Below are 27,898 nucleotides of genomic sequence, written 5' to 3' on the forward strand. Positions count from 1 at the left end.
AAATTTGAATTTTTACATGATGTCAAGTCAAAAATACATGATGCATATATACATCACTATGCTTAAAGGTTAACTCTGATAAAATACACTCTACACTTGTGGGCTATGAGCACTTTTACTATTGGTTTGTGTTTATTGTCCAAGTTCCGGTCCGCCAGCGCGCATTTCGTGTGACGCTTCGGGCCTTTGAAGGTAAGCTGAGCTCGGCCTGATATCTTTTAAACATTCCTTCAATTGGATTTATCAATGTAATGCTACTTATTTGGTACATCCAGTTACATATGTTTTTTTTTTCATTGTTCATGTCTTTATTATTCTGAAGAACACTGGTAGTGAGTCAAAGCGATCTAATCGCTATATCTAAATTAATAACACTTAATAAATACTGTTATTTAAATAAATGAAGTAAATGCACGAGATGGTTTCGAAACGATTGTTATTCTTTAAACTGTACTTTAATAAACTATTCTGTTTTATTATTATTCTGCTTTATGACATGTACTTAAGTAATATTTTAGCAAAAAAATAGATGATATTGCCTTCGGTTACCGCGATAGTTACTCATGAAATAAAACTATGGAAACGGATTATATCGCGTATAATGTATTTGCAATTCATCCCGACGTTTCGAACACCCGTTGACCACGAACGCTGTTAAGTATTCGAAACGTCGGGATGAATTGTAAATTATTCATTATACTTACGCGATATAGTCCGTTTCCATAGTTTTATTTCAAAAAAATAGATGGTTACTATTTTTCTAAATGCAGCGCTTAAACTTAAATATCTTACTTCATTTACAGTTAATTTGTTACGCTAAGGAGACAGTCTTGTGAAATAAATACTTATATCGTTGTACTAATCTTCGTAATCATCGAATAGTGGTATGTAATCGTCGCTTCTTGACCTGAGTTTGAGTCCAAACTGAGTTACTTGGTTCATGTTGGGGCCTTGGGTTTTGTCGACCGATTTGATGGTTGCCGCTTTCCAGCTGTCCACACTGTCTGTCTTTCGGGCAACTTCTTTTTGCTTCATGTTTGCTAGCTTGGATACTACCACTTCTTTCTGAAATTTAAACATCCATTAATGTGGTGTAACGCATAGGCTGCAACTTTGATGTTATTTGTGCAAGTTCCACTTTTTATATTTAGTACAAATGTAGTGCGAAAAAAATTGCCTTCGTTACGGAAACGTACGAACGTGTCATGCTATTTCTGTCAGTCTCAGTACAAGACGTACTGGCATTGACTGGAATAGCATGACAAATAGGAACGTTTCCGGAAAAATACGAAGGAAACCCTTTTCGCAATATATCTGTAATAATCATGAAAAGTGATAAAATATGAAATGACTAATAAAAACCGGCCAAGAGCGTGTCGGGCCACGCTCAGTGTAGGGTTCCGTAGTTTTTCGTATTTTTCTCAAAAACTACTAAACCTATCAAGTTCAAAACAATTTTCCTAGAAAGTCTTTATAAAGTTCTACTTTTGTGATTTTTTTCATATTTTTTAAACATATGGTTCAAAAGTTAGAGGGGGGGGACGCACTTTTTTTCCTTTAGGAGCGATTATTTCCGAAAATATTAATATTATCAAAAAACGGTCTTAGTAAACCCTTATTCATTTTTAAATACCTATCCAACAATATATCACACGTTGGGGTTGGAATGAAAAAAAATATCAGCTCCCACTTTACATGTAGGGGGGGTACCCTAATAAAACATTTTTTTTCATTTTTTATTTTTGCACTTTGTTGGCGTGATTGATATAAATATTGGTACCAAATTTCAGCTTTCTAGTGCTTACGGTTACTGAGATTATCCGCGGACGGACGGACGGACGGACGGACGGATGGACGGACGGACGGACGGACAGACAGACATGGCGAAACTATAAGGGTTCCTAGTTGACTACGGAACCCTAAAAACGAAGTGGTATCCAGGATGATACCGATTTTCGCATCATGTTCCTAAGCAAATTCCAGCGTTTTTTAATGTCGAAATATGTACATTAATTCAGTCTCTAACAAACTTACCTGCTGAGGAGTATCCACATAACTGGCGTAAATTCTCAGGACTGGCTCACCAGTTTTGTCATCAAACGTCAACTTACTCTTTGGCGGGATCTTCGCTTTGACCACTGTTATTTTCTGCGGCACCAACGTTGTCGTTGATGTTGTGGTCGTGCTCGGATTCTCAGCTGGAACAGCTATCAGTCTTACAGGAGCCCTTCTAGACAGAATGCTATTCTTCTCCTTGTTGAAGTCTTGGTCCTCACTTATACTTGCTTCTACTATCTGTCCAGCATATACACTTCCGTCTTTGGCTACCTTCTGATCTTTATCTTCAGCTCTGTAAAGAGTGTAAGCTACTTTAACTGTTTCATCAGGTTTAGGATTTGGTTTCACTGGTTCTGGTTTTGCAAAAGGAATCCCCAATACAGATATCAATTCTCCGCTAGTTTCGTTCTTCTGATTTTCTTTCTTATGTACAAAGTATGGTTGAAATTCTGGGTTCATTGTGGTGCTTGTTGTAGTTGTCGAGGTCGATGTAGTAGATGTGCTCGTGGTTGCATTTTCTGCTTCAATGCTGGTTGATTCTTGCGGTGTTTCGCTTACTTGAGCTAATGCAGCTGCCGCTCTAACGTCATTGATTGCTGAGAAAAACCCACTTGCTATCGCGCTACCAACGCTTTGACCAACTTGAGCGTAGTACAGTGGAGTTGTCGTCTTATGTTCTTCAGTAGTACTTTCTACTATGTATTTAACTGTTGATGAAGGTTGGGATTCGGTGACCACTTGAACTGTTATATTTTGTGGCGTTGGTGTAGTTTGGTATGGGGTCGTGGTTTCTGCTGGTTTCTCAGTGACGTTTTGAGTAGTGATAATAAGTTTTTGGGGGACCAATGTTACTACAGTTTTTTCTTGAGTTTCCCTCTGTACGACGTTCCTATCATTTTGCTGTTCTCTTGCGGCGAATGGTGCTGGCGCCTGCTTGGTAACTTCGTTTTGGAGCAGAATAACTTGTGGTTGTATTTGTGACGCTTGACTTTGGATCTGGGCTTCAGTTGGGATGTCAGCAGCGTACGGTATGAATTCGACAGCGGGGTACCTCTGCAACAGTTGGTTCTGTAGTTTTTGCAGGTATCCAGGGTCAGGTTGATACAGTGCGTTCGGTGGAATTATGATGCCTTCAGCGCCGGACTGGACAAGGTCGTGGTGGGTTGGCATGGCACTGAAACCCTGGAAATTTTAACAGATATAGAAACTTATCTAGATATTGGTTATTAAGTTATTGTAATAGTTAATGCTCTACTGGTCAGGCGAAGCGTAACTAACAGTATTTTTTAAACTATAATCATTAGTTTATTTCGCTCTAATGGTTCGCGCTGACTCATCATGCTTATGAATAGGTAATGACTGTTATACATTACATTTTTTTATATTTCTTGGGAGAGAGGCAAAAATACCTGTTGTATTGTGAACTGTTGTGGCACGATTTGAGCCTGATGCTGGGGCATAGCGATCGCCGGTAGTCCATATTCCGATGTCAGTTGCAAGGCGGCACCGTTTCGGACCAGGGTTTGAATTTCGGGGGCGGTTAAGGACTGCAAGAAATACAATTCCTCAATTATTGAAAATTGAGGACCTCCATATTAGTGAATTGGCTGGTGAATGATTGAGATAATGACGTTTTGAGATATTTAAGATGGATACGGTAGGTACTTTGAGGATCTCCCTGACATCAGCCTAGACGAAATCGAGACGGCGCTTGGACAACTTAAAAATGGAAAAGCCCCAGGGGCGGACGGAATTACGACGGAGCTGCTGAAAGCTGCCGGTAAGCCGGTGTTGAAGGAGCTTCAGCGTATATTTAACTCAGTCCTTTTCTCTGGGAGAACTCCAAAGGCATGGCACGGGAGCTTGGTGGTATTGTTCTTCAAGAAAGGTGATAAGACTTTATTGAAGAACTACCGACCAATCTCGCTCCTGAGTCATGTCTATAAGCTTTTTCAAGGGTCGTCTCGAATCGTCTTACACGAAGACTTGACGAAGCTCAACCAGTGGAGCAGGCTGGTTTTCGAAGGGGCTATAGCACCATAGACCACATTCATACAGTAAGGCAAGTTATACAGAAGTCAAATGAGTATAATCAGCCCCTATGCATGGCGTTTGTGGACTATGAGAAGGCTTTTGACTCCGTCGAGATCTGGTCTGTCCTCGAGTCTTTGCTGAGGTGCCAGGTTGACTATCGATATATCGAAGTGCTGAGATCTCTATATAATGCTGCCACTATGTCCGTCGTAATCCAGAATGGACAGACTGAGCCAATCCTTCTGCGCCGTGGGGTGAGACAAGGGGATGTTCTATCCCCAAAGTTGTTCTCTGCCGCGTTGGAGGATATGTTCAGAATGCTAGACTGGGCGAGACGTGGCATAAATGTGAATGGCGAGTACATCTCACATTTGCGATTTGCTGATGATATCGTCATCCTGGCTAAAACCCGGCAAGATCTACAGGAAATGGTGCAAAGTCTAGCTGGGTCTTCGCAGCGTATCGGTCTTAGGATGAACTTAGATAAAACCAAGGTAATGTTTAACGAGTACGCTGATCCGGGACCGATCGCAGTTGATGGAATCTCGCTCGAGGTTGTTCTAGAGTATGTCTACCTAGGGCAAACTCTTCAACTAGGTAAGAACAGCTTCGAGAGAGACGCCAACAGAAGAATTCGGCTGGGCTGGGCAGCATTCCATAAGCTTCGCGGAGTCTTCTCGTCACCCATCCCACAATGTCTCAAGTCGAAGGTCTTCGACCAGTGTGTCCTACCTGTAATGACCTACGGTGCCGAGACGTGGGCACTCACGGCTGGATTGGTCCACCAATTCAAAGTCGCTCAACGAGCTATGGAGAGGGCTATGCTCGGGGTATCTCTGAGGGATCACATCAGAAATGATGTGATCCGTCACAGAACCAAAGTTACCGACATAGCTCACCGGATTAGCAAATTGAAGTGGCAGTGGGCTGGTCACGTTAGTCGCAGGACAGACGGTCGGTGGAGCCGAAAGGTTCTTGAGTGGAGACCGCGACTCGGTAAACGTGGTGCAGGACGCCCTGTGACAAGATGGAGTGACGACATCCGCAAGTTGGCTGGATGAGATTAGCTGAAGATCGGGAGCAGTGGCGTGCATTAGAAGAGGCCTATGTCCAGCAGTGGACGAGGATAGGCTGATAATGATGATGATGATGATGACGGTAGGTACTTACCGTGGCTTTCGAAAATCCTATAGGCGATTCGATCTTAGCGACGTGAATTGACGGTTCAATGTATTTCTCTGTAACTTCGTATGTTGGTTTTGACTGAAAAAAGTAAAGACCGAATTAAATTTCACCATAAATTAATAAATACTTTTTGACCATGATAATTTTCGTTCCGCGCGTAAACAATTGAGAGTAGTTTTTTTAAATACCACGTCGGTGACAAACAAGCATACGGTCCGCCTGATGGAAAGCGGTAAGTGCGTTTTCACATTATCCGATCCGATATCGGATGTCGGACCGATATCCCATACATTACAGGCGCCATCTTGGATTTTTTTCATTGAAATCCTTCTGACATCCGATATCGGATCGGATAATGTGAAAACGGTCACCTACGTAACCTCGTAGGTTACGAGTAGGTAGCCTATGGGCGTACACGCGCTCAAGGGGTACACGCGCGTTGCCGACCCATTAGAAACATGTACACTCCTTTTTGCAGTGTACCTACTTATTTCTAAGGAGGGAGTTTTTTCATACCATAAGGGAACTTACAGATTCTGTAGTCACTTTGACTCCGTGCTCCGTGGCGTCGATGACCACGATTGGCTTCTCCGAGAGACTCAGGTTGGGCGCTGGGATCGTGTGGATGGCACCTGTGGGTCAAAACTGACTGAACACGCTTGCTTTCGCCTATGGAAATGTTGAAGTCGCTTTATCGTGAATTTCTTAAAGCTATAGAATTGCTATAGTGTGAAGCTAATATTACTGCTATTAATTTCATAGCCTACGGAGTGTGCTTGAACATTGGGCAATGAGTTCATCGAAGGAATTTCAGGATGCGTGATATGTGATTGTGATTGTCAAGATTTAGTCAACGTGATGGCAGATCCTCAACGCTTATTAAAAAGCAAGGCGAATTGGTAATTCCTCATATCGTTATTTTCAAATCTTCACATGATGCAACTTGTGATTTTTGTATCTCTACCCAATTTATGCGACATTCTGACATTTCCATTGGCGATAAATGAAAACAAATACTGTGCATTTGTGCACGAAAAGATAATCCTTAGGCCTTCATAAGCTCGTATCTGAAAGGAGAAATCATTGTGAAAAGAAAATAAGCACTAGGTTATTTTATAAATAATAGGTAGGTAATGCGTGTTAGGACAGTATTATAAGTAGCACTGTGGAATGCACGTATTGCACGTGCAATAGACTTGTGACGATCGATTATTTGTGCTTAGCACTTTCACTTAAAAGTATGAAATGTGAGATATCAAGTGAGTCCCAGAAGATTCTACTGAAGCCTCAAGAAGTGCAGTGCCTAAAAAGTGAACCTTTATCACCGTTAACTCTCAACGCCGTTGGCGCAGACGCAGCCTTCACGAACTCATACTCCGGAGTGGCGCTGGTGATGGTCGGTAGCCTAGCTGTGGTCTTCCAGGGTCCGGTGTTGATGAACACGTTTCGGTTCGCGTTGGGGTTGGGCCCGTAGTGCTTCATGGCGTATCTGCGGGAAATTGGCCTGTTTGGTTTAGGAATTAGCGGCTTAATTTACTAAAATTGGTTTTGCTGGCAGTATTAGTTATTACTACAGTTAGTGGAAGATTTAGGCTTGGAGGCAGAAGTAGTCTGTTTGACTAGAGAATGACTCGATGCCGCTTAGGCTAAATCGACAGTCATGCGACTTTGTACTGCAGTTTTACCTTAAGATCACATGTTCCTTATAAATCTTATACTTTTCATGCTAGCATTTTACTAGGCGATGACTAAAAGAAGCCTAACTATTGGCATCGGAAAGCACATCGGAGATTAATTAGATAGTGGAACTGTCAGAATTATTTCATCAGGATATGAGATATGAGTGACATGACAGTAGGTACCTGTGTGGTGGATTCCTGTATATAACATAAGGCGTCCTATGCGAAGCTGCCTGGACTATCCGTGGATGTGTCCAGGACCGGTGAAGTGTGACTCCGGGGCGGAAGGCCGTGGGCCTGCGGTTGTCTGTACTAGTGTTGTACCTGTGTGGTGGATTCCTGTATATACCTAACATAAGGCGTCCTATGCGAAGCTGCCTGGACTATCCGCGGATGTGTCCAGGGCCGGTGACTGTGTGACTCCGGAGCGGAAGGCCGTGGGCATGCGGTTGTCTGTACTAGTGTTGTACCTGTGTGGTGGATTTCTTTATATATAACATAAGGCATCCTATGCGAAGCTGCCTAGACTATCCGCGGATGTGTCCAGGGCCGGTGAAGTGTGACTCGTGGGCCGAAGGTCGAGGGCATACTGTTGTCTGTACTAGTGTTGTACCTGTGTGGTGGATTTCTATATATAACTAAGGTGTCCTATGCGAAGCTGCCTGGACTTATCCGCGGATGTGTCCAGGGCCGGTGAAGTGTGACTCCGGGGCGGAAGACCGAGGGCATGCGGTTCTCTGTACTAGTGTTGTACCTGTGTGGTGGATTCCTGTATATAACATAAGGCGCCCTATGCAAAGCTGCCTGGACTATCCGCGGATGTGTCCAGGGCCGGTGAAGTGTGACTTCGGAGCGGAAGGCCGTGGGCATGCGGTTGTCTGTACTAGTGTTGTACCTGTGTGGTGGATTCCTGTATATAACATAAGGCGTCCTCTGCGAAGCTGCCTGGACTATCCGCGGATGTGTCCAGGGCCGGTGAAGTGTGACTCCGGGGCGGAACGTAGGCATCCTCATGCGGTTGTCTATTATGTACTAGTGTTGAACCTGAGTGGTGGGTTCCTGTATATAAAATATGGCGTCCTATGCGGAGCTGCCTGGACTCTCCGCGGATGTGTCCAGGGCCGGTGAAGTGTGACTTCGGGGCGGAAGAGCGTGTGGACCCGCAGCCGCATGAAGTGGTCTATATAGTATACTAGTGTTATACCTGTGTGGTGGATTCCTGTATATGACATAAGGCGTCCTATGCGAAGCTGCCTGGACTATCCGCGGATGTGTCCAGGGCCGGTGAAGTGTGACTCCGGGGCGGAAGGCCGAGGGCACCCTCATGCGATTGACCGTCATGCGGCTGATGTATGCGGCCTGCGATAGCGACCATAGCGTGAGGTAGACTAGTTGGATCTGGAACAAGGTAAAGGATTGTAAGTAAACTGTTTTTGGGTTTGGCACACCAGTGGCCCATTTCACTACGAAGACTTGACACTTAAATTATGTGCCTATTTCTGGGTCGATAAATAACAGCGTCAATATTTCCTTGTTAAACAGGAATTGAACGGCGAAGTGTCATTGTGAAGTCATTGTGGTGAAGAAGGCCACAGCGTTGTTTAATTGACAACTTTGCTTTGCCATACTCGTAGGTATCTATTATTCGTCTTAGTCAACTTTGCACTAGGTAGGTAGGTATTTAATTGAGAGTCTCATTTTTTTGAACACTTGATAAAATCTTTTGTTGTTATTTACTGTTGCTGTGTTGTATATTTTATTCTATGTAGTTAACAGTGATTTAGTTTCGACTGTTATGCTTATTTATTTACAAAAAAACATGCTAACAGTCATCGGTTAGCATGTTTTTTTGTAAATAAATTAGAGATCACATTAATGCTAGGTTTGGTTCGATTTCAATTTGGTCATCATTTATAATTTGTCATATTTTTTTAGGTAGGATACATATTATACGCACTATAGGTACGTTTCACAACCTATTCTTTGTTTTCAATTTCTACTTATATTTTGCCCTTAATATTTATGGACAACACGTGGAGGTTACTATTTTCTCAGCATTCGTAACTCATAACAGTATTTATTTGCAATATATCAAAATAGCCGCAGTACCCGTATTAATTCATCACAACCAGCCCCGGCGACATTCCGTAAAAGTCAGCAGGGAAAGGTGCGTGAAAACAGTTCTCGGAATCGAGACTATTGCGCGCCACTCGATAATGACCGTATTTTGTGCTGTGCGTACTGCGTAGGTAAAACAAAGTGGTCTTGCGGGCGTATACACTACCCCCCTTATTCATAAACGTTCACTAAAGTTATCAAGCCGATAAAGTTCGTTTGTCCTTTTCCGACGTATTGGTGTGATAGAAAGGGACAAACGAACTTTATCGGATTGATAACTTTAGTGAAAGTTTATGAATAAGGGGGTACATATTTAGTTCGGTAAACTTTATCGCGTCCGCGCGTCCCTATCGCACTTACCAGTATTAAAGCATATGAGCAGTGAAAATTTTTACCGGCTTGATCAACAGATACCGTCATATTTCAATCAATTTAAAGGAAAATCTAAAAAAAATATATACCTTAAACGCTTAACCTTCCTCAAGAATATTCGTAGGTGAAACCGCATGAAAATCAGTTGTAGTTTTTAACTTTATCGCAAAACACACACACACATGCGATGCGATGTAGTTTAATATGTAACATATCGTCACTACTTTTAAAAAATCTCGTATCTCACGCTGTTCCTCAAAGATAAAACGCAGTAAGTCTATATGCATTCCATACATATTACTACAATTTTCTTTTCATTGACAGATGAAGATACAAGTTTTTTTTTAAAAGTAGTGACGATATTTAGCATTCTACCATGGGGTTTTGACGTTTTAAAATAGGTAGGTTACTTGATATCGTCGGTTTACTGACGATTCGCCAAAAAATGTTTCCCAAAGTTTCACATCCCAAACTATTATTCCCAAATTATCATTTCCCAAATAAACGTTTGGCAAAACAACTTATCGCAAATTGACATTTAGCAAAACTTTTTTTGGCAAGTATTTGTTTCCCAAAATATTTACTTGGTCAAATTTCATTTTACCAAATATTATTTAGTCAAAGGTATTGTTAGGCAAAATTTCCATTTCCCAATATATTGTAAATTGTAATTAAATGGCGCACTGGAAATTTGTTGGTTGATTTTATACTTTGTAGTTTGTGTCCAAGATTTGTGTGAAATAATGTGTATCTCGTACTTTTTTTCCTCCTGCTGCAAATGTCAAGGATGACATTTTCACTTACATGTCCAGATACATATGATTAAAAAGAAACCTGATGTTTTCAAGACCATTATGTTCTATTAATTTTTAATAACTTTAAAAAGTCATTTCCGGTTTGCTCACTGTCAACCTAACACGCTCCTCCTCGCTTCGCTCGTCGTCGCACCTAAACTGGCTTTGTCACACACGACTTTTCTGTTACAATACTAATAAAATTATTTCATTACATTTATGTCTTGTAATATTTATTGGCAAACGTGGCTTTGCATGGTGTAATTTGTAGAAACATTTTTTGACAAAAAAAAATAGTTGATAAAATAATTTTGTCTAGTAATTAATTTGACAAAAATAAAGATGAGTAACCTTCTTTGTCCTTCATGTCCAACTGAAGCACTAGGGAATAAAACTGAAATTATCATTTGACAGATCTTAACACTTTCACGCTACGACATTTTCGCTACATACGGGGAAACCCATGTAATCGGCTACGCTTCTACGAGCGGTGTACCCGACAGTCGGGTTCTTGGTAGCGAAAGTGTTAAGTTAAATTTGGCAAAAAAATCTTTGGTAAAATACGATCCCGTAGAAATGAAAATGCAAATGCCTAAATATTTACGAAATTTGCGATGTGAAATTTTGACCAAACATGTTTTTGGGATATAAGTTTTGCCATTAAAAACATTTGCGAAATAAAGTTTTGTCTAAATAAAATTTGACTAAGTAAAATTGTGCCAAATGATAATTTGACCAAACAAATTCATTGCGAAACATATCTTTGCCAAACAATACTTTGGGAAATGAAACTATTGCGATATGATTATTGGGAAATGAAATTTGACGAAACGTTTTTTGGCGAAACGGCAGGACACCATCACAGACAATGTACCTACTTATGTAACTTTTGGTTCTAGTACGTAAGTAGATAAACGTCTGGGCGCATTTCACTTTCGCATCGATCGAGTAAAACTAAACGTACTAAAACATCAAATAGGTACTCATGGTAGGTACAGATTATAGCTTCAAATTATAACACAGGTACAGTGTAAGGTGGGAGTCATTACTCGATAGACATTTGTCGGCTTAGCACTCGACAATTTATTACAGTATTTTGTCTCTAGCGGAGCTTAGTGCGAAAACGTTAAGCATGGTTTTACCTGCTGGGTAGTGATTTTGTTAAGTTTGAAATAGCTGAGAATTATTAGTTCATTTCCTTACTTACTTGCGGATTGATAGTCTGGCGTGGTCTGGCCAACATAAGTTAACTGACAGACAGAGACAGAACAGCAGCCAGGGTGTATCCATGACTCGATAAGATCAACGAAAGTTTTAAAGACCCTTTAACCGTTGTAATCTGATATATTTATACAAATTACATACCTAATACCATTCGCCGAAGTCTGGTAAATAAGACAAATCTTTGTGCAGCTAACTTTTTACCGGCTGCGACTGCCTGCACGACAAAAATCTATTCGGTTAAAAGGTGAAAATGATGGTGATATTTTTTTGGATATACTCTGTCAACCAAGTCTGTCAGTAAATAAGAACAAAGAAAACTATATGCATCCTTTTCTTTAGGGTGCTAGAGAAAAGGATACCTTTTAGTTCTTATTTACTGACAGACTTGTTTGACAGAATATATAAATACAATTTGTCTTATAAACTCGAGTTCTTCACCGCGTACCAATAGGCTACATGCCTCTTGGTCAAATCAGCTTCTTTTTAAGATCCGAACTGTCAAAACGAATTTGAACGACTTGCTAATATGGAATTACATATTATGAAATCGAATTGAGTGACGTCACTGCCAATTCAGTTACTGTATTTATTTCTACCTGACTTATTAAATAAAAAAATTACCTATTTAAAAATAACTTCTGCCCTGTTTTTCTAGTAACTATCTGATGCTTTATTTCGTACATGGTATAAAATATTTTATTTTAAGCACAGTCAAGTTCCCTATTATGAACCGGACATCGCCTTCGATGGTTTAGGTTTGCTTATGATAATACCCGACTCATAAGATAAACCGATGTCCGGTCACCGATGACGTGGACCAGAAAAGCAAGCCTTTTTGTCATATCCCCGACTGCGATCTATCCCGTTTAACACCGACAAAATTAAAGCATAAAGTAAACCAAACCAGCGACAGGACGAGCCGGTCACCAGTGTACATGCTAGAGAGAGTTGATGATTATTAGCTACTCATTATCAGTGCTACTTTAATAATGACAGTAGTTTAGTCTGCGCAGTTAGGAACGCCTCTTGGTTGAGTACAAGTCCCACTAATAGCATTTAGTTGAAGCTGGCTCACGCACCTAAATAATAAAGCCGGAAAAGACTTTCGCATCACCGTTTTGGAAATGGACCTTTTCTTTCCTGGCCCCGTAGCCGAATGGCATTTCTCCGACGCCAAACGAAAGCGATACGCCGCTGGCTCTGTCGCGCCAATACGCAAGCGCGATAGAGATAGATATCTACTAGCGCTTCGTTTCGTGAGCGTTTCGTGAGCGATTGTGCCATTCGGCTAGCCACCCAGGCCCCGTAGCCGAATGGCATTTCTCCGACGCCAAACGAAAGCGATACGCCGCTGGCTCTGTCGCGCCAATACGCAAGCGCGATAGAGATAGATATCTACTAGCGCTTCGTTTCGTGAGCGTTTCGTGAGCGATTGTGCCATTCGGCTAGCCACCCAGCGGCGTATCGCTTTCGTTTGGCGTCGGAGAAATGCCATTCGGCTACGGGGCCTGCTAAGAGGGAGCAAAGTGGCATTAATACTAAAATATTTTCTCAATGTGAAAAGCAGTATTATTGTGTCACATTCACATAGTAGCAAATATTTTTCCATCTTGAGCCCACATACTCACTAAGCTCAGGATTCAATAATAATTATAATCGAAAATATGTAATTTTCCTCACTTGCAGCACAATCTGCTATAGTTATATTTAGCTCTACGCTCAGAGCTTATGAGAGTTATGAGTCAAGCCTCTCTTCCGTATTCGTGAGGAATTAAATTTATGTCCAGCAGTGGGACACTCAAAATGCCTAGGAAAAGAACAGTAGGGTAGTTGTAGGTAAATTAATTTTTCGCGACGAATCCTTTTGGTTAGAAAACGAACGCTTGCCCGTCACACTAACGAATTCTCCAAATTAACTTTTTCCACCATTTTTGTTGGTAAACAACACTTGAAAATTTTAAAGAAAAACACTCATACATCGCAGAACGCAAGTGTCCAATGAAACACGCCGTTACGGGTGGGTGCGGGCGAAACCAAGCGCGATTACTATGCACGTTTCTAATTTAATATTTGCCGCTATAGTTTCATACATAACACTAACTCTTATTACGAAAACAACAAAGTTTGATACGTGTTTTTGAGATGATCTTTAACAATTAGGCGAGAGAAACGGTAATATTTTTGATAGATAAGGTTTTAAGTTTGTTTTAGTAAGGTACCTTGACCGTGCAGTATGCGTGACTTTTACTAAGTTAATTAAAACGAATGATTTTAAAATATGAATATTTTTAGGTAAATGAAGTAGTACACGTGCCCACTCAAGCGGAACTGAGTAGGTTTTAACTTTAACCACCATTCGAACGGTAGACCACGGTGAACGTGATGAAATAAATTTTTCATTTTTGGTCAATTTGGTCATTTGGTGGACTGTTTGTGCACTAAGTAGGATGAAGGAGAAAAGTTCAAACTTCACAGAAATATTTCTGACCTCGACGTTCTAAGAATATCCGCCCACTAAATCGCTTATTTTAAAACCTTTCGTGGGTCATTAGCTGTTGACCCTCAATCTTGACACTCGCTAAGTCCTCCCGAAATCCAAAGAATCAGAAATTTTAACATGTCACGGAAACTCTTGACGTTAGATTTTGGAAAGATCTTATGCAAATCATATGCAATTTAAATATTGTTTGTATTGTAAAAGCGTATTATAAAGCAGTTTAAGTTTAAAATATAAGTAATATGAAAACATGTGCGTTTGTGACTAATTGAAAACAATTTCAATTTATGCTGTAACGTTGTAATCCCCTAATGAACGTCAATTAATCCAGCAATGTAATCAGAATGCAACTTAATAACGTTTTATTTCTGCTCGTCAGTTAAATCACTTTTTCTCGCACATAATCGCGGGCGTGCGGCATGCGATGCGTGAATTCACAGTCATTATTTAGGAGGGTCGTTGACTACTCTAATGAAGGTATAAGAAATTTAGAGGCTGCATATTTGATATCCAAACATAGCATGGCATACAAGTAGTTTTCTGAAAGCATTTATACATTATACTCTTTGACGGCTTACACAGAAGAACAAGTGCTTTAGTGACCTTTTAGTACAGCAGCACTGCAGCACCCATAGTAAATACAAGCTTTGCTTAGTTTGGGGCTATTTTGATCTGTGTAAGGTGTCCCCCCTTCCATATTAGTAGATGCGCAGTTTGTATTTTTTGATCTAATATTTAGGTTTAGGGGAAACGGAACTAGTGTAGTGTGTTAGCCGTGACCGTTCATTGGTTGGAACGTTGTCATAGTGTTTCTTGAAAGTTTGAAGGTACAGTTTAGCTGCGCGAGGCAGGAAGTTTCTGGAGAAACGCACAGTTGTGGACTGCCAGCCATAAGTAATGGAAATGGAAATGTCGTCGCGTAGGGCGATGGTGGAAAGAAGCACCAGTGATTCATCCGAACAATTCCTCGGAACATTCCCCATTATATAGGATAGTCTATCTATTTATTACATTTTAGCCAAGTCTTGGTAGGCTCCTAACTACTACTAGGTATCTGAAATTACTATATTTAGCAGATTAAGAAAAGCTAATTTGTGGTGAACTACATTACTACCTACCTACTAATATGTAGTTTTCCAGAATTACGAATATCCGAGATTTATAATGGAAAATAATAATTGAGGAAACTAGAGATAGGTGCCCTACCTGAAGCAAATTTAAAATTACCTATTACTACTAAATTGCGACTACAAAAAACACCCGGTTATAATGTTGCGTTCCATTACTAGGCCTGCATGATTACTACTCATACTTGCATATAATGCATATCGATGGCGAACCGTTCATAAATGTTTTTACTTGATTTAAATTCTTAGTCCAGCGTAATCTGGCCTCTTACTTCTGGATTTTGTTCTAGAGATAAGTTTAAGGTATAGTAGTCACGGATATTGCATAACGACCGCCCAAGCCATTGAAGTTCTTCGAAATCTCACCAAACTGACATTCCGAGCATTTCAGTAACTCTTGTCGGTGTCTTTGAAATAGAAACTCGCCTAATAAAGTCAAGTTTTGAAACGGTCTTCTAACGAAGACTGCTCCGACGAATTTCTGATAGATTGTCTCATCTTCGTCACTCTAAATAACACCATCTTTACTACTTAGAGGAATGAATGACAGTCCTCTGTACGTTTCTCCAGAAACTTCCTGCCTTGCAAAGCTCAACTGTGGAATGAACATTGCTTGTGGCATTTCCGCACCGATACGACTTTCCAATGTTCAATAAAAGGGTGTCTTAAATGCCAGCAATGAACTTGTTCTCTTGTGTAAGGTGCCGGTAATGATTTACAATTTGGGTCAATTGCTCACAATGTTGTAAAATAAGGCAAACTGCATGTGCTCGAAACATTTATATTGGTTCTATATAAAACTACGCATACCAGGATTGCTAAGCTTTATGACCAGTCAAGTGTGCTTAGCCAACGTGCCAATATCGTTTACGCCACATAGCCTACCGTAGTCATCTCTATAATCTCTATCTATCTTCTAAAATGTATATGTGCGACAAAGAATAGCGTTTCGAAAAATTAAATGTTATCAGGCATTTGGCAACTTTGGGCCCATACATTAATTAGCATACTTATTATATGACAGTTGCTTCGCAATCCAGACGTGTCAAAAAACCGGCCACGGAACCACCGAAACTTAATTGACACCCTTCCACCAAAACTGCTCCATGGTGAAAGTTCCTCTCTAGTTCAGTCGGTCACCAAGTCACCACAAATAATGAAAATAAACTCAATTAAATTAAAAAAAAATTGGGTACCTTTCCTCCCTCGGGTGTCGTAAAAGTCGACTATGGGATATGGGTTTAATTACATACATACAACATACATACAATCACGCATGTATCCCATAAAAGGGTAGGCAGAGCACATGAAACTACTAAAGCTTCAGAGCCACTCTTGGCAAATAAGGGGTTAAAAGAAAACGAAACTGTGGCATTGCAGTGACAGGTTGCCAGCATCTCGCCTACACCACAATTTAACTCATATCCCATATTCGCCTTCTACGACACCCACGGGAAGAAAGGAGGTGGTGAAATTCTTAACCCGTCACCACACAGGAGGAGGATATGGGTTTAATTGTGGTGTAGAATGGGCTAGCAACCTATCACTGCAATATCAAAATTTTGGTTCTTTCAATCCCTTGATAAGTGATCAAGCTTGGACAGTTTCATGTGAGCTGCTCCCCCTTTTGGGAGTACAGGCGAGGCGTGAGTTGTTGTGAGCTGCTCCCCCTTTTGGGAGTACAGGCGAGGCGTGAGTTGAATCAATTTGGTTTCCGAAAGAAACGATCGACCACTCTGGCCGTTTACAACTATATACAACATATCCTAGAAAATATAAAAAACAAGAACTATGCCATAGGTCTGCTGCTGGATCTCTCGAAAGCATACGATCGAGTATCGCACCCAATCTTATTACAAAAATTATATGACATTGGCATCCGAGGTAGCGCGTACAAGTGGTTCCAATCATACCTTAAAAATAGACGCCAATTCGTACAAATCGAACACCAATGTAAAAACTCTGGGCATCTGCAAAAAGTGCAATCTAAGTGGCTAACTGTCAATACTTCCATTCCACAAGGCAGCGTACTGGGCTGTGTGCTATTTTTAATTTATATAAACGATCTCCCAAAGACTACCAACCATAAATGCATAGTATTCGCTGACGACATCTCTCTTTTATTTAGTCATGATAATAACTCAAATAATTACTCTCACATCAAAGATACGTTTTATAATATATCAGACTGGCTTCTAGATCATAACTTGATAATAAACCGAACAAAAACAAAAATTATACAGTTCAGACCCCATCAAAAGCGACCAACCGACATGACACCACTTCTACAGGACCTAAACATCAATGAAGAATCAGAATGTAAACTACTTCGGGAAGAAAGGAGGTGGTGAAATTCTTAACCCGTCACCACACAGGAGGAGGATATGGGTTTAATTGTGGTGTAGAATGGGCTAGCAACCTATCACTGCAATATCAAAATTTTGGTTCTTTCAATCCCTTGATAAGTGATCAAGCTTGGACAGTTTCATGTGAGCTGCTCCCCCTTTTGGGAGTACAGGCGAGGCGTGAGTTGAATCAATTTGGTTTCCGAAAGAAACGATCGACCACTCTGGCCGTTTACAACTATATACAACATATCCTAGAAAATATAAAAAACAAGAACTATGCCATAGGTCTGCTGCTGGATCTCTCGAAAGCATACGATCGAGTATCGCACCCAATCTTATTACAAAAATTATATGACATTGGCATCCGAGGTAGCGCGTACAAGTGGTTCCAATCATACCTTAAAAATAGACGCCAATTCGTACAAATCGAACACCAATGTAAAAACTCTGGGCATCTGCAAAAAGTGCAATCTAAGTGGCTAACTGTCAATACTTCCATTCCACAAGGCAGCGTACTGGGCTGTGTGCTATTTTTAATTTATATAAACGATCTCCCAAAGACTACCAACCATAAATGCATAGTATTCGCTGACGACATCTCTCTTTTATTTAGTCATGATAATAACTCAAATAATTACTCTCACATCAAAGATACGTTTTATAATATATCAGACTGGCTTCTAGATCATAACTTGATAATAAACCGAACAAAAACAAAAATTATACAGTTCAGACCCCATCAAAAGCGACCAACCGACATGACACCACTTCTACAGGACCTAAACATCAATGAAGAATCAGAATGTAAACTACTTGGAATAAAAATCGACAATCATCTTGACTGGAAAAAACACGTAGCCACAGTTAAATCTAAATTATCGTCCTTCTTGTATGCATTCAGTATTTTAAAATCTAACACAAACACCCAGTGCGCCCTTTCGGCGTATTACGCTTATGCACAGTCCTGGCTAAGCTATGGGCTATTGTTGTGGGGCCATAGCTGTGACGCAAATCAGCTTTTTATAACACAAAAAAAATGCATCCGTATCATAGCTAACATTCCCGAGACCGACAGCTGTAAACCACATTTTCAGGCCCTACAGATATTGACCCTTCCTTCTTTGTACATATTAGAAATAAGTACATTTGTCAAAAATAACTTAAATCTATTTGAATTTAACAAGAGCGCCCGTCGCAGAGACCAACTCGTCCTCCCAGAGCCGATTTTGGATATATATAAAAGAAGTCCTTACTATAGAGCTATACAAATATACAACAAGCTACCTAACCAGATAAAATGTATCAAAAAAACAAATCTGTTTAATACTAAACTCAAAATAATCCTATTAGAAAAAGCATATTATTCTATTCGAGAATACATGGAAGAGACTCAATCACAATAATTATATGTATTAAAAACATATATTTTATTACATATTTCATTTAGACTAAGCCTAAAAAATATATGTTTGTTTAAATAGTATAAGAAAAATTGCCATACCCTACCAGGGTGCCATGTGATCCCGTGTACCTATACCTATGTAAAGAACTTTGTATACCATGGTTTGCAATAAATGATTATCTTATCTTATCTTATCTTATCATATGAAATCAAGATCTACGTGTACGAGCTTATTCCACTGTACCCATTTTACCATCGGTCTTTTAGACGCACGTTCGGTTTCCACCCTTCTTCTCTTATACGCACTGCCAAGGGCTGGAATTCCTTCCGGCGTCTATATTTCCGAGCTCATATAACCCGGTAGCCTTGATATCTAGGTAGGCATCTTCTGGGCGAGCTCAGTCCATCGTAGGCCACGTCTTTGCCTTTGGCTAGTGGCGACGAGTAAGCCCATTTATAATAACAAAACAAATGTACTTACGAGGTTTTGGTAATTTTATGTAGGTATGCAATAAATTGTAAGCGATTAGCACATTGGCCAGGCACCCAGACAAGTAGAGTATGGACACCGTTAAACTGTAACGTGCCGTGTATAGGTCCGGATGGTATCAGGTGCATTGTGATGCGCTAATAGCTGCAATAAAGTAAAGTCTATCATTTTTACTGATAGTAGGCTATGAAGTAGGAATAATACTTCAATTGTGCGTAATGATTTGAAAATAAAATTTCCATGTGATACCTACTGATAATTTTTGTTTTCTTTTGTGGAAAAAAAATGATGAAGACTTGGTTTAGACTCGAAACGATTTATTTAACAGAAAATTTTTACAACAAACAAATAACCTTCTCGGAAATCAAACGACACCGCTTCTCATATCGCAATCAACAATTATCGGCGCACTTAGGTAAATGTCCTGATTCTAATTTTGATATACGTCAGAAATCTGATATGGATAGAATTTGTGAGATCTGTCAATGTTTGGGTTTAGTAACTGTTCGAAGGCATTGTTTGTTTCTTACATACATACATACAATCACGCCTGTATCCCATGAAGGGGTAGGCAGAGCACATGAAACTACTCAAGTTTCAGTGCCACTCTTGGCAAATAAGGGGTTGACAGAAAACCATAAGTACCATAACTGTGTAACCATAACATTGCAGTGACAGGTTGCCAGCCTCTCGCCTACGCCACAATTTAACCCATATCCCACAGTCGACTTCTACGACACCCATAGTAAGAAAGGGGGTGGTGAAATTCTTAACCCGTCACGACACGGGTCTCTTACGCCATCTAATGACATTTTTTTGGAAAATGACAAATCTATAGTTAGAGGCTCTGATCCAGATAAAATTGTTGAAGTTTATCATAATTAGAGTCAGGCTGTCAGATCAGTATAGAGCCGTGTTTTGCCAACATGGTTACCGTAGACCCGTCTAGATGGACCGGTCGATCCAGATTTCACATGCAACGTAAACAGAGTGCATTTCTCAGGTAGGTATTGATGGTTGAGCACTAGGTCCTATGTTTGACTTGAGACTTAAGGAAATAATATACATACAATGTTTTACCATCATGCAGGCATTTATTAAGACTAATAATAATACGATATATATATCCATAGCCCAGTATTTAGTCCATCACTTTCATCAAAATAGACCAGTTCATTTTAGATTCCATTAACTCTCAAATAGTCCTTACACCCTGGCGGGTGTTGCCTCTGCGTGTGTCCCATGATACGGGCAAGGGCAACATCCGCTCGGTGTACCCCTTACATTTTATTAAAGTGTCGAAAGGGCCTCTACGCGTTGGCTTCGGCCCCGCGCACGCCTCCCAAAGATCCGGAATACCATTGTTCCGTGATGGGAAAGACATACGATATATTAGCAATCATTTGTGCATATCAGTAAATCATTTCCCTTATTCGAGCAGTCTCAATAAGAGTGAGAGGCACCCGGAGACTTGTAAGGGCCTTCGAATGTGAGGACGGAGCAGGGATCCTGTACTAAACAAGGATTCCGAAGAAACGGCCTTAGCGTGAATAAGTGATTTTCATCTTTTAACAATCAATCGACTATTGCCACTGTTTCTAATTTAACGTTCCGGACTACGTGATTGTTTTTGTAGTTGTCAATATTTTATATTTCATTTTAATATTCATTAAAATTATATAGAAAAGTAAATCATAGTTATTTAAATAAAGAATAAATATTTTATTAAAAACAAGATTACAGTACAAATTACATTTAAGCAACAACTACGAAAAATAAACTTAAAATAAATATTTACATATAAACTAACTATTAAACCCCGCTCCTTATTAAAAGATCCTACCTATTATCCCCGTTATTTAAATTAACTGCAAAATAAATTTTATGAAATCAGCACATTAGACGTACAATGTACTGCGTAATTCTAATTTAATAGGGAACTTGACTGTACTTAAAATATAATATTTTATACCATACACGAAATAAAGCATCAGATAAATATAAGAAAAACATGGATAAAAGTTATTTTTAAATCCAATTTATATTTTACTAAGTCAGGTATAAATATATAAAGTAACTGAGTTGATCGTGACGTCACTCAATTCGATTTCATTTTAATTCCATAAGAAAGACATTGAAATTAGTTTTGACAGTTCTTAAAAAGGAGCTGATTTGACTAGGAGGCAAGTAGCCTATTACTCACATGACTCACATCGCTAAGACTCTAACTGTTATTGTTCTTACTATCTGAATCCTAGGCCACTGTACAGTACAACCCTTTCATAGTAAAAGTCAATTTGACTTCTATAGCAAATAAAGCACGGTGTCAATGCGACAGGGTAGACCCCCGTGGCCTAGGATTCTAATTGGTTGACTGTACCTATAGCACAAACGTAACTAGATGTAATTGAAATCAAAATTATATCCATACAAAGTTACTCGATCTGCGATGTAATACAAACACACTCGCGTTCAATGTTCGTTGACAGTTATAATTAAAAAGCTCATAATTATCGCGTAGGTGATGTAATTAACATCGCAACCATGTTTACAGTACATTGGTGCTGAGTTTTTTTAATTGCCAAATATTTCCGAGCTCATACCTATAACCCAGCAACCTTCAAATCTAGGGTGAACAGGCATCTTGTGGACGACACTCCATCGTAGGCCACGTCTTTGCCTTTGGCTAGTCTGAGGCCAAGAGTAAGCCCATTTTTATTAAATAAAAAAAAACTTAAGAGCAACTTCAAAACTTGATTAATGATAACGAACGGTAATCGACGATTGTGACTTCTGCTAGGCTGGCCGGTTTGCAATTCCTTGATGAAATGTAGTCCTGGTATGAGATAGCAGTGAAATTGTATTAGCATACCGACTGAGACCGGTTTCGGCAAGGCCGTTCGTCGATCTTGACTTCGGAAAGTGGCGATTATGTTTATCAACAGCTATATTCGACTTTTTTATTATCTGCTCGTGATATTTGGCATTAAGATAATTAGGTATGTTTTTTGTAACTGGTGATCGAATGTGTGGCTGCTTCCTTGCACTACCACAGATTACTAGGCAATAAGTTTCTAAAGTAAGTAGGTATAAGGGATCATTAGACGGTACAAGAACTAGCATAATACGAGTTAATATATTGCGGTATTTGATGGCTGTGCAAAATTGTGTGTAACCTCTACAACCCGCAATGTAACTAAAATCGCATGCGAGTTCATGCGCCGCCGGCTAAATCAGACCTAACACTTTTGTATCTAAGTATATGTAAGTATAAGTACATATTTATGGTCATGTTTCAATCACTTGATTAGACTATACATTTCTTTAGATGCCATAAGTAAATACTCACTTGATTTTGACTTAGGTATGATAATATTCAAGTGAACAGTAATAAGTCAGCAATAACTCTCTAAAAATAAAAAACAAGATAGGTACTTACGTTATAAAGTGAAATTCGGAAAATTATCGAAAAAGTTAAATTCTATAATCGCCCTAAGTGACCGCAGACCAAATTGAGATCAAAGTGATCAAACCACATAATCGCTCTTAAGTAAAAATAAGTGCAGTGCAGTGGGTCACATAATAGCGGAATTTACTTCCGATTTAGAATAAAACAATGTTTCACACAGAGTCATACCAGCCCCTGTAGCACTACTTGCCTTGGCGCGCGCGAGTCCGTACTTAAAGTCGCGCTTGATGTATAAACTCGCGCGCGACAAGGCAAGTTGTGCTAAAGTGTCTGGTCAACGTAAGCACATCTCGGAAACTGGCGATCAAATATATGAAAGAGCCGCGTTCCTGGCACACATTCTAAGCTCGTGTAGGTGAACGCGTACCATGCTTGTATGAGTGAGATATGACAGGTTGACTGTTCGCGTTTTTGATATGCGGTAACTGTGAGGTAACCGAGAGGGGGTGGGCGGCGCTTTCAGCGGGGAGTGGGAGTGGCCATACTGTACGATAGTACTCTTTATTATACTGTGACGTAAGTCTGTTTTCACATTATCCGATCCGATATCGGATGTAAGGCCGATTTCCCTTACATTACAGGTGCCATCTTGGATTTTTCCATCGAAATCCTTCCGACATCCGATATCGGATCGGATAATGTGAAAACGCACTAAGTTGGCAGGCATTTTGATAGCGCTGTCTGTCGGTACAAATGTTATTTTAAACGTCGAGCTTCTGTAAATTATGACGTTTACTTAACCCCAGCCGGGACTAGCGTCCGTGTCCGTCCCCAGCCGGGACTAGCGTCCGTGTCCGTAGCGTGATTTCAAATTCTTAAATAGAAAGGGGTCATATCACAAAAAGGTCTACTTTATCGGAACATTTTCAGTTTAGCAACTGCTTAGTACCTTGCAGAAATGTAAATTATAAGTACTTAAGTAATATCTTCTCTTCGTCTTACGTTACTTAATCGGAGAGATGTTGACTTTAAATTTTTGCCATTCTTTTATATTTTGGGGTATCTCTGTCCACTGTGGCCTGGGTGTTCTTTTAATGTCATCATACCAACGCTTTTTGGCTTCACTACGGAGTGACAACGCCGACAACCCGTGAGCCGACTTTACGGACCACGTGTCCATGCATTTATCTATGTTTCTCAATTAATTTCAATGAAATAGTGAACAACCATTGCGTTGCGCAAGCATTAAGGTTGCATATTTAACGATGACCGTCTTCAAGGGCTTTATCTATGCTCTTTGATCCAATAAAATTGTTCTTATTATCATTATACAGAAGTATTGTTGGCTTCTCAAAATAAATAAGCGACATGCTCCCCAAGGCCAACCACCACCTTTTGCAACAGGAGCCATCAGTATTAACGGACCTTATATTCATGTAAATACATTTCTCAAATTCTCATTGCAGTTCAATGAACATAGTTGCGAAAGTGTTAACATTGCAGCTTAAACGATGACCGTACCCTTCTGCAAAAAGTTGTAATCCATGCGAACTTTCCACTGGCCAAAGGCCCTATTTGGCATTAGTGTCGTTGAAAGAGGTAATAGTATGACAAACTTGTTAATGAAACGGACTAAAAGGTCGTCCATCTCGGCAATTTCGCTTTCTATCAAATAAATGCAAAGGTTGAGCATCTTCTGGGTGTATTCAAGTCAAGAGTGAATAGGTTATTACTGAACCAGTGAGCTACAACTTTGGCGTTGTCGTCACTTTCCATCAGGACTAAGGTCAGTCACCGGTCAGTTTAAAAAATGCGTCTTACGTGTAAAAAATGCATTATTATGTGTAAATAAGTAAAGGGCGAAGGCGAAACTTACCTATAGTTTCTCAAAATCTAGAGATAAGGTACTTTGCTAATCCACAATTAGATAACATACGCAAAAAATACAAGAATGTAAAAAATACGCAAGTATGAGTAAGTGCATGCATGAACTTTTAAAAGTACCTATAGAATATAACGGGTTAGCACTTAGCACAGATTGATTAGCCCTAGCACGATATCTATTTGCGGATTAGAAGAAATTTCTAGATTTTCATTATCATGGATTTCCGCATAGTAACGCCTGATTCTATCGATTTTATAGTTTGTATCGGTGATATTACCTAAATACATATATTTTGAGCTAATGAAATAACTTATAGGTGTTTTCAGGAATCATGGTCAGATTTTAAATAGTCTACTATTTTAATTATAACGAGTAAAATAATGACTTTTCGACCACTAAATTAATAATTTGAAATTGTCAATAGTGTTGTAATATATTTTAATATCATTGTATTATATAAATTAAATATTTATAAACTGAGAGTGCAGGTAACAACTGTGTAAGTGTTTAATAACAACTATCGCTACAATAACATAAATATTTAGATATAAGTAAATTAATGGCACATAAACGGATTTTAGCCTTTAGAAGCTTCTTTTTCCTCCTACCCTTATCCCACGTTATGTGGGGTCGGTACAACACGACTTCCTCTTCCATTCTCCTCTCTCTTTCGTCATCTCAACACTCACATGTTTCTTCCTCATATCCTCTTTCACACAATCCATCCAGCGTTGTTTGGGTTTACCCCTCCCTCTCCATCCATCAACCTTCATCTCCAACGTTCTTTTGCCTTTATGACATTCGTCCCTCCTCATTACATGGCCGTACCACGCCAACCTGCCACTCCTCATCTTTTCCGTTTATAGGCGCAACTTTCAAACTTCCCCTAATATACTCATTCCTGATCCGATCCATTCTGGTAGAAGCTGCAGGAGTGAAAATGCTAAAATGGAAAGGAGCCCGCCTTTCAATGTGGGAATTCTAGTTTAATATACATACTAGTGTTATTGACTAGATTTATCGAAAAAAATGTCCATTAAGAACAACTTAGTTAAATATTGCGAAAAAAACTTTAAAATCGAGGTTCCGCTCTCGACTGTTTCCTCCTTCATCAATCGTATCATTCGTAGGTAACGACATTTGAGAATCTGAATAACAATGAAATAATCTATATCAGACTATTTATTATTTTGGCTAATTGTCACCAATTTTGAATAAAACACCTGTTTTTACGCCATAACGCCGTTTGTAGAAATTTTTGATGGGCTCTAGCGTCTTTAAAAATAAGAATATCAAAAACATAAAAACGGTCTGACACCGAAAAAAATAATGATTTAGGGAGGAAAAAGTCGAACGCGTTTTTATGGAGAATTGACCACTCCTGTAGCATCTTATCTGTTACTGAATAGGTAAATTTGTAATATAAAAACCGGTCAAGTGCGAGTCGGACTCGCTCACCGAGGGTTCTGTAAATCCGTACAAACTTTCAATAGTTGACATTTTTTTCCACGACCAAAAAAATATAAAAAATTGTTTTGACATGTACAATTTGAGCTCTTTCTAACGATCCCACTTGACCTAGTTACTTGAAATTTTCAGTTTGCCCCCCTTTCATTTTGGCTATTTTCTATCACTTATATTAATTAATTAAAAAAAAATACTTTCAACTTGTAGAGGTTCACAATGTTTAGAACTATTCCAAATTTCATATCGATAGCATAAGTTGTTCTTGAGATATTTAACAATGTGACAGACGGACAGAGTCGCACCATAAGGGTTCCTGTTGTACCTTTTTGGTACGGAACCCTAAAAAGTATGTTCATTGCTGTGGTTCAATGTATGTAATAAATTCAAACGTAACGGCCCTTACCTTCATTATGTAGATCTGAACTGTCACTACAGTCAAAAACACACACTTCACACACAACCACCTTAATCCATTGTAGCACTAATCAAAATTTAAATTCGGAATCCCGTTATTCTTTTTTTTATTTAATCTCTGTTCTATTTTCAAATCAGTTCGATACTGTTCGCAACCGCGCGTAGTTGATGTATGAGGCTTGAAATGGGTCAACGATACTCTTTATACGCCCCCCACACGCGGCGATTAGGCGTACAATCTAAGATACTAGCGGCGATTACGTGAGAAGGGTGGTCAATCGCCCGTATTAGCTCTCATTTATTAGATTTTTTGGATATCGTTAGTTTTAGACAGGCTAAGTTTTTGTGGAAATATACCCATATTGAACTGTTTGTCTTAGTCCTTTTTATGAATAAAAAATGTAACAGTAACTAATCAAAACTAATGTAGATTGAATATTACACATTAGTTGAATTAATTCAATTCTTAAAAAGAAGATATAAATTGTTATTAATTTTTCTTTCAGATTTGGATATTATTATGCTAATATGTACTAAGTGCATCGATAATACTAGAATAGAATAATAATAAGCCGAGGTTTGTTGCTTACAATAAATAATAAGTTGCGTGGGAGAAAACCTATGCTAAAACGAATTATTAATATTATGTTTAAAACTTAGTAAGGTTTAGCAAGGATTATTTATGCGCCACCTATTAAATACTATCATAACTACATTGATGATGGCTACTTTTTTTTTTCGAAATGTGCATTGACGTGATATTGTGATAAAATAAAGAAATATGTTATTTCTTCTTATAAGAAATAAAAACACGCAAAAAATATGATTTTGGACACTTCCAGGCTGTTGCCTAAACTGAAAGTCCCATATATTTCAGGGGTACGCTTTTTTGTATGGGATTTGTCAGTCCAGTATTAAATCGTTCTTGGTTTTAGTAAATATTAATCGTACATCCTTATAACAGTTAAAAGTATGTAAACATTTTCGCAATGTTATTAAAATTGGTTTTTTTTTTAATAAATAATAATAGGCATGTATGGAGTAAACTATCTAAGCTTACCTATATAATTTTGTATGGGACCTGCGAAAGTATGCAACTTCCTTTCTGCATCCGCTCTGGGTACGTACCCGAATGGCACAAACGCTCACGAAACTCTATCGCTCTTGCGTATTGGCGCGACAGAGCCAGACTACCTTTCGCGGCGTTTCGTTTTCGTTTCGCGTCGGAGAAATGCCATTCGGCTACGGGGCCTGGTCATAATTATATTAACAACAAAACTGACATGTGTTATACAAACTACTATATTAAATAAAAACCAATTAAGTATATTTTATGAACAAAAACATTACTCTATGATTTATCGAAACTGGTCAGTATCTTTTCGATTTCCTAGA

General features: G+C 39.2%; 1 protein-coding gene across 2 annotated transcripts; it reads right to left on the reverse strand.

Moving 5' to 3' along the window:
• Positions 1 to 116: 116 nt before the first annotated feature.
• LOC125224844 (immunoglobulin A1 protease autotransporter-like) lies at positions 117 to 26,635 on the reverse strand. Of its 2 annotated transcripts, none has more exons than XM_048128341.1 (8): positions 26,493 to 26,635; positions 8,161 to 8,354; positions 6,603 to 6,766; positions 5,809 to 5,909; positions 5,263 to 5,355; positions 3,468 to 3,605; positions 2,035 to 3,240; positions 117 to 1,065 (listed from the first exon to the last, which is right to left on the reverse strand). In XM_048128341.1, the coding sequence occupies exons 1-8, from the start codon at positions 26,496 to 26,498 to the stop codon at positions 859 to 861; spliced, it is 2,109 nt and encodes a 702-aa protein (XP_047984298.1). In that variant the 5' UTR covers positions 26,499 to 26,635; the 3' UTR covers positions 117 to 858. The 2 variants fall into 2 exon arrangements, with proteins under 2 accessions (XP_047984298.1, XP_047984297.1); XM_048128340.1 differs by having other exon boundaries at positions 6,603 to 6,781.
• Positions 26,636 to 27,898: the final 1,263 nt, after the last annotated feature.

Source organism: Leguminivora glycinivorella, chromosome 3 (genome assembly GCF_023078275.1).
Source record: "Leguminivora glycinivorella isolate SPB_JAAS2020 chromosome 3, LegGlyc_1.1, whole genome shotgun sequence".
Lineage (NCBI taxonomy): Eukaryota > Metazoa > Arthropoda > Insecta > Lepidoptera > Tortricidae > Leguminivora > Leguminivora glycinivorella.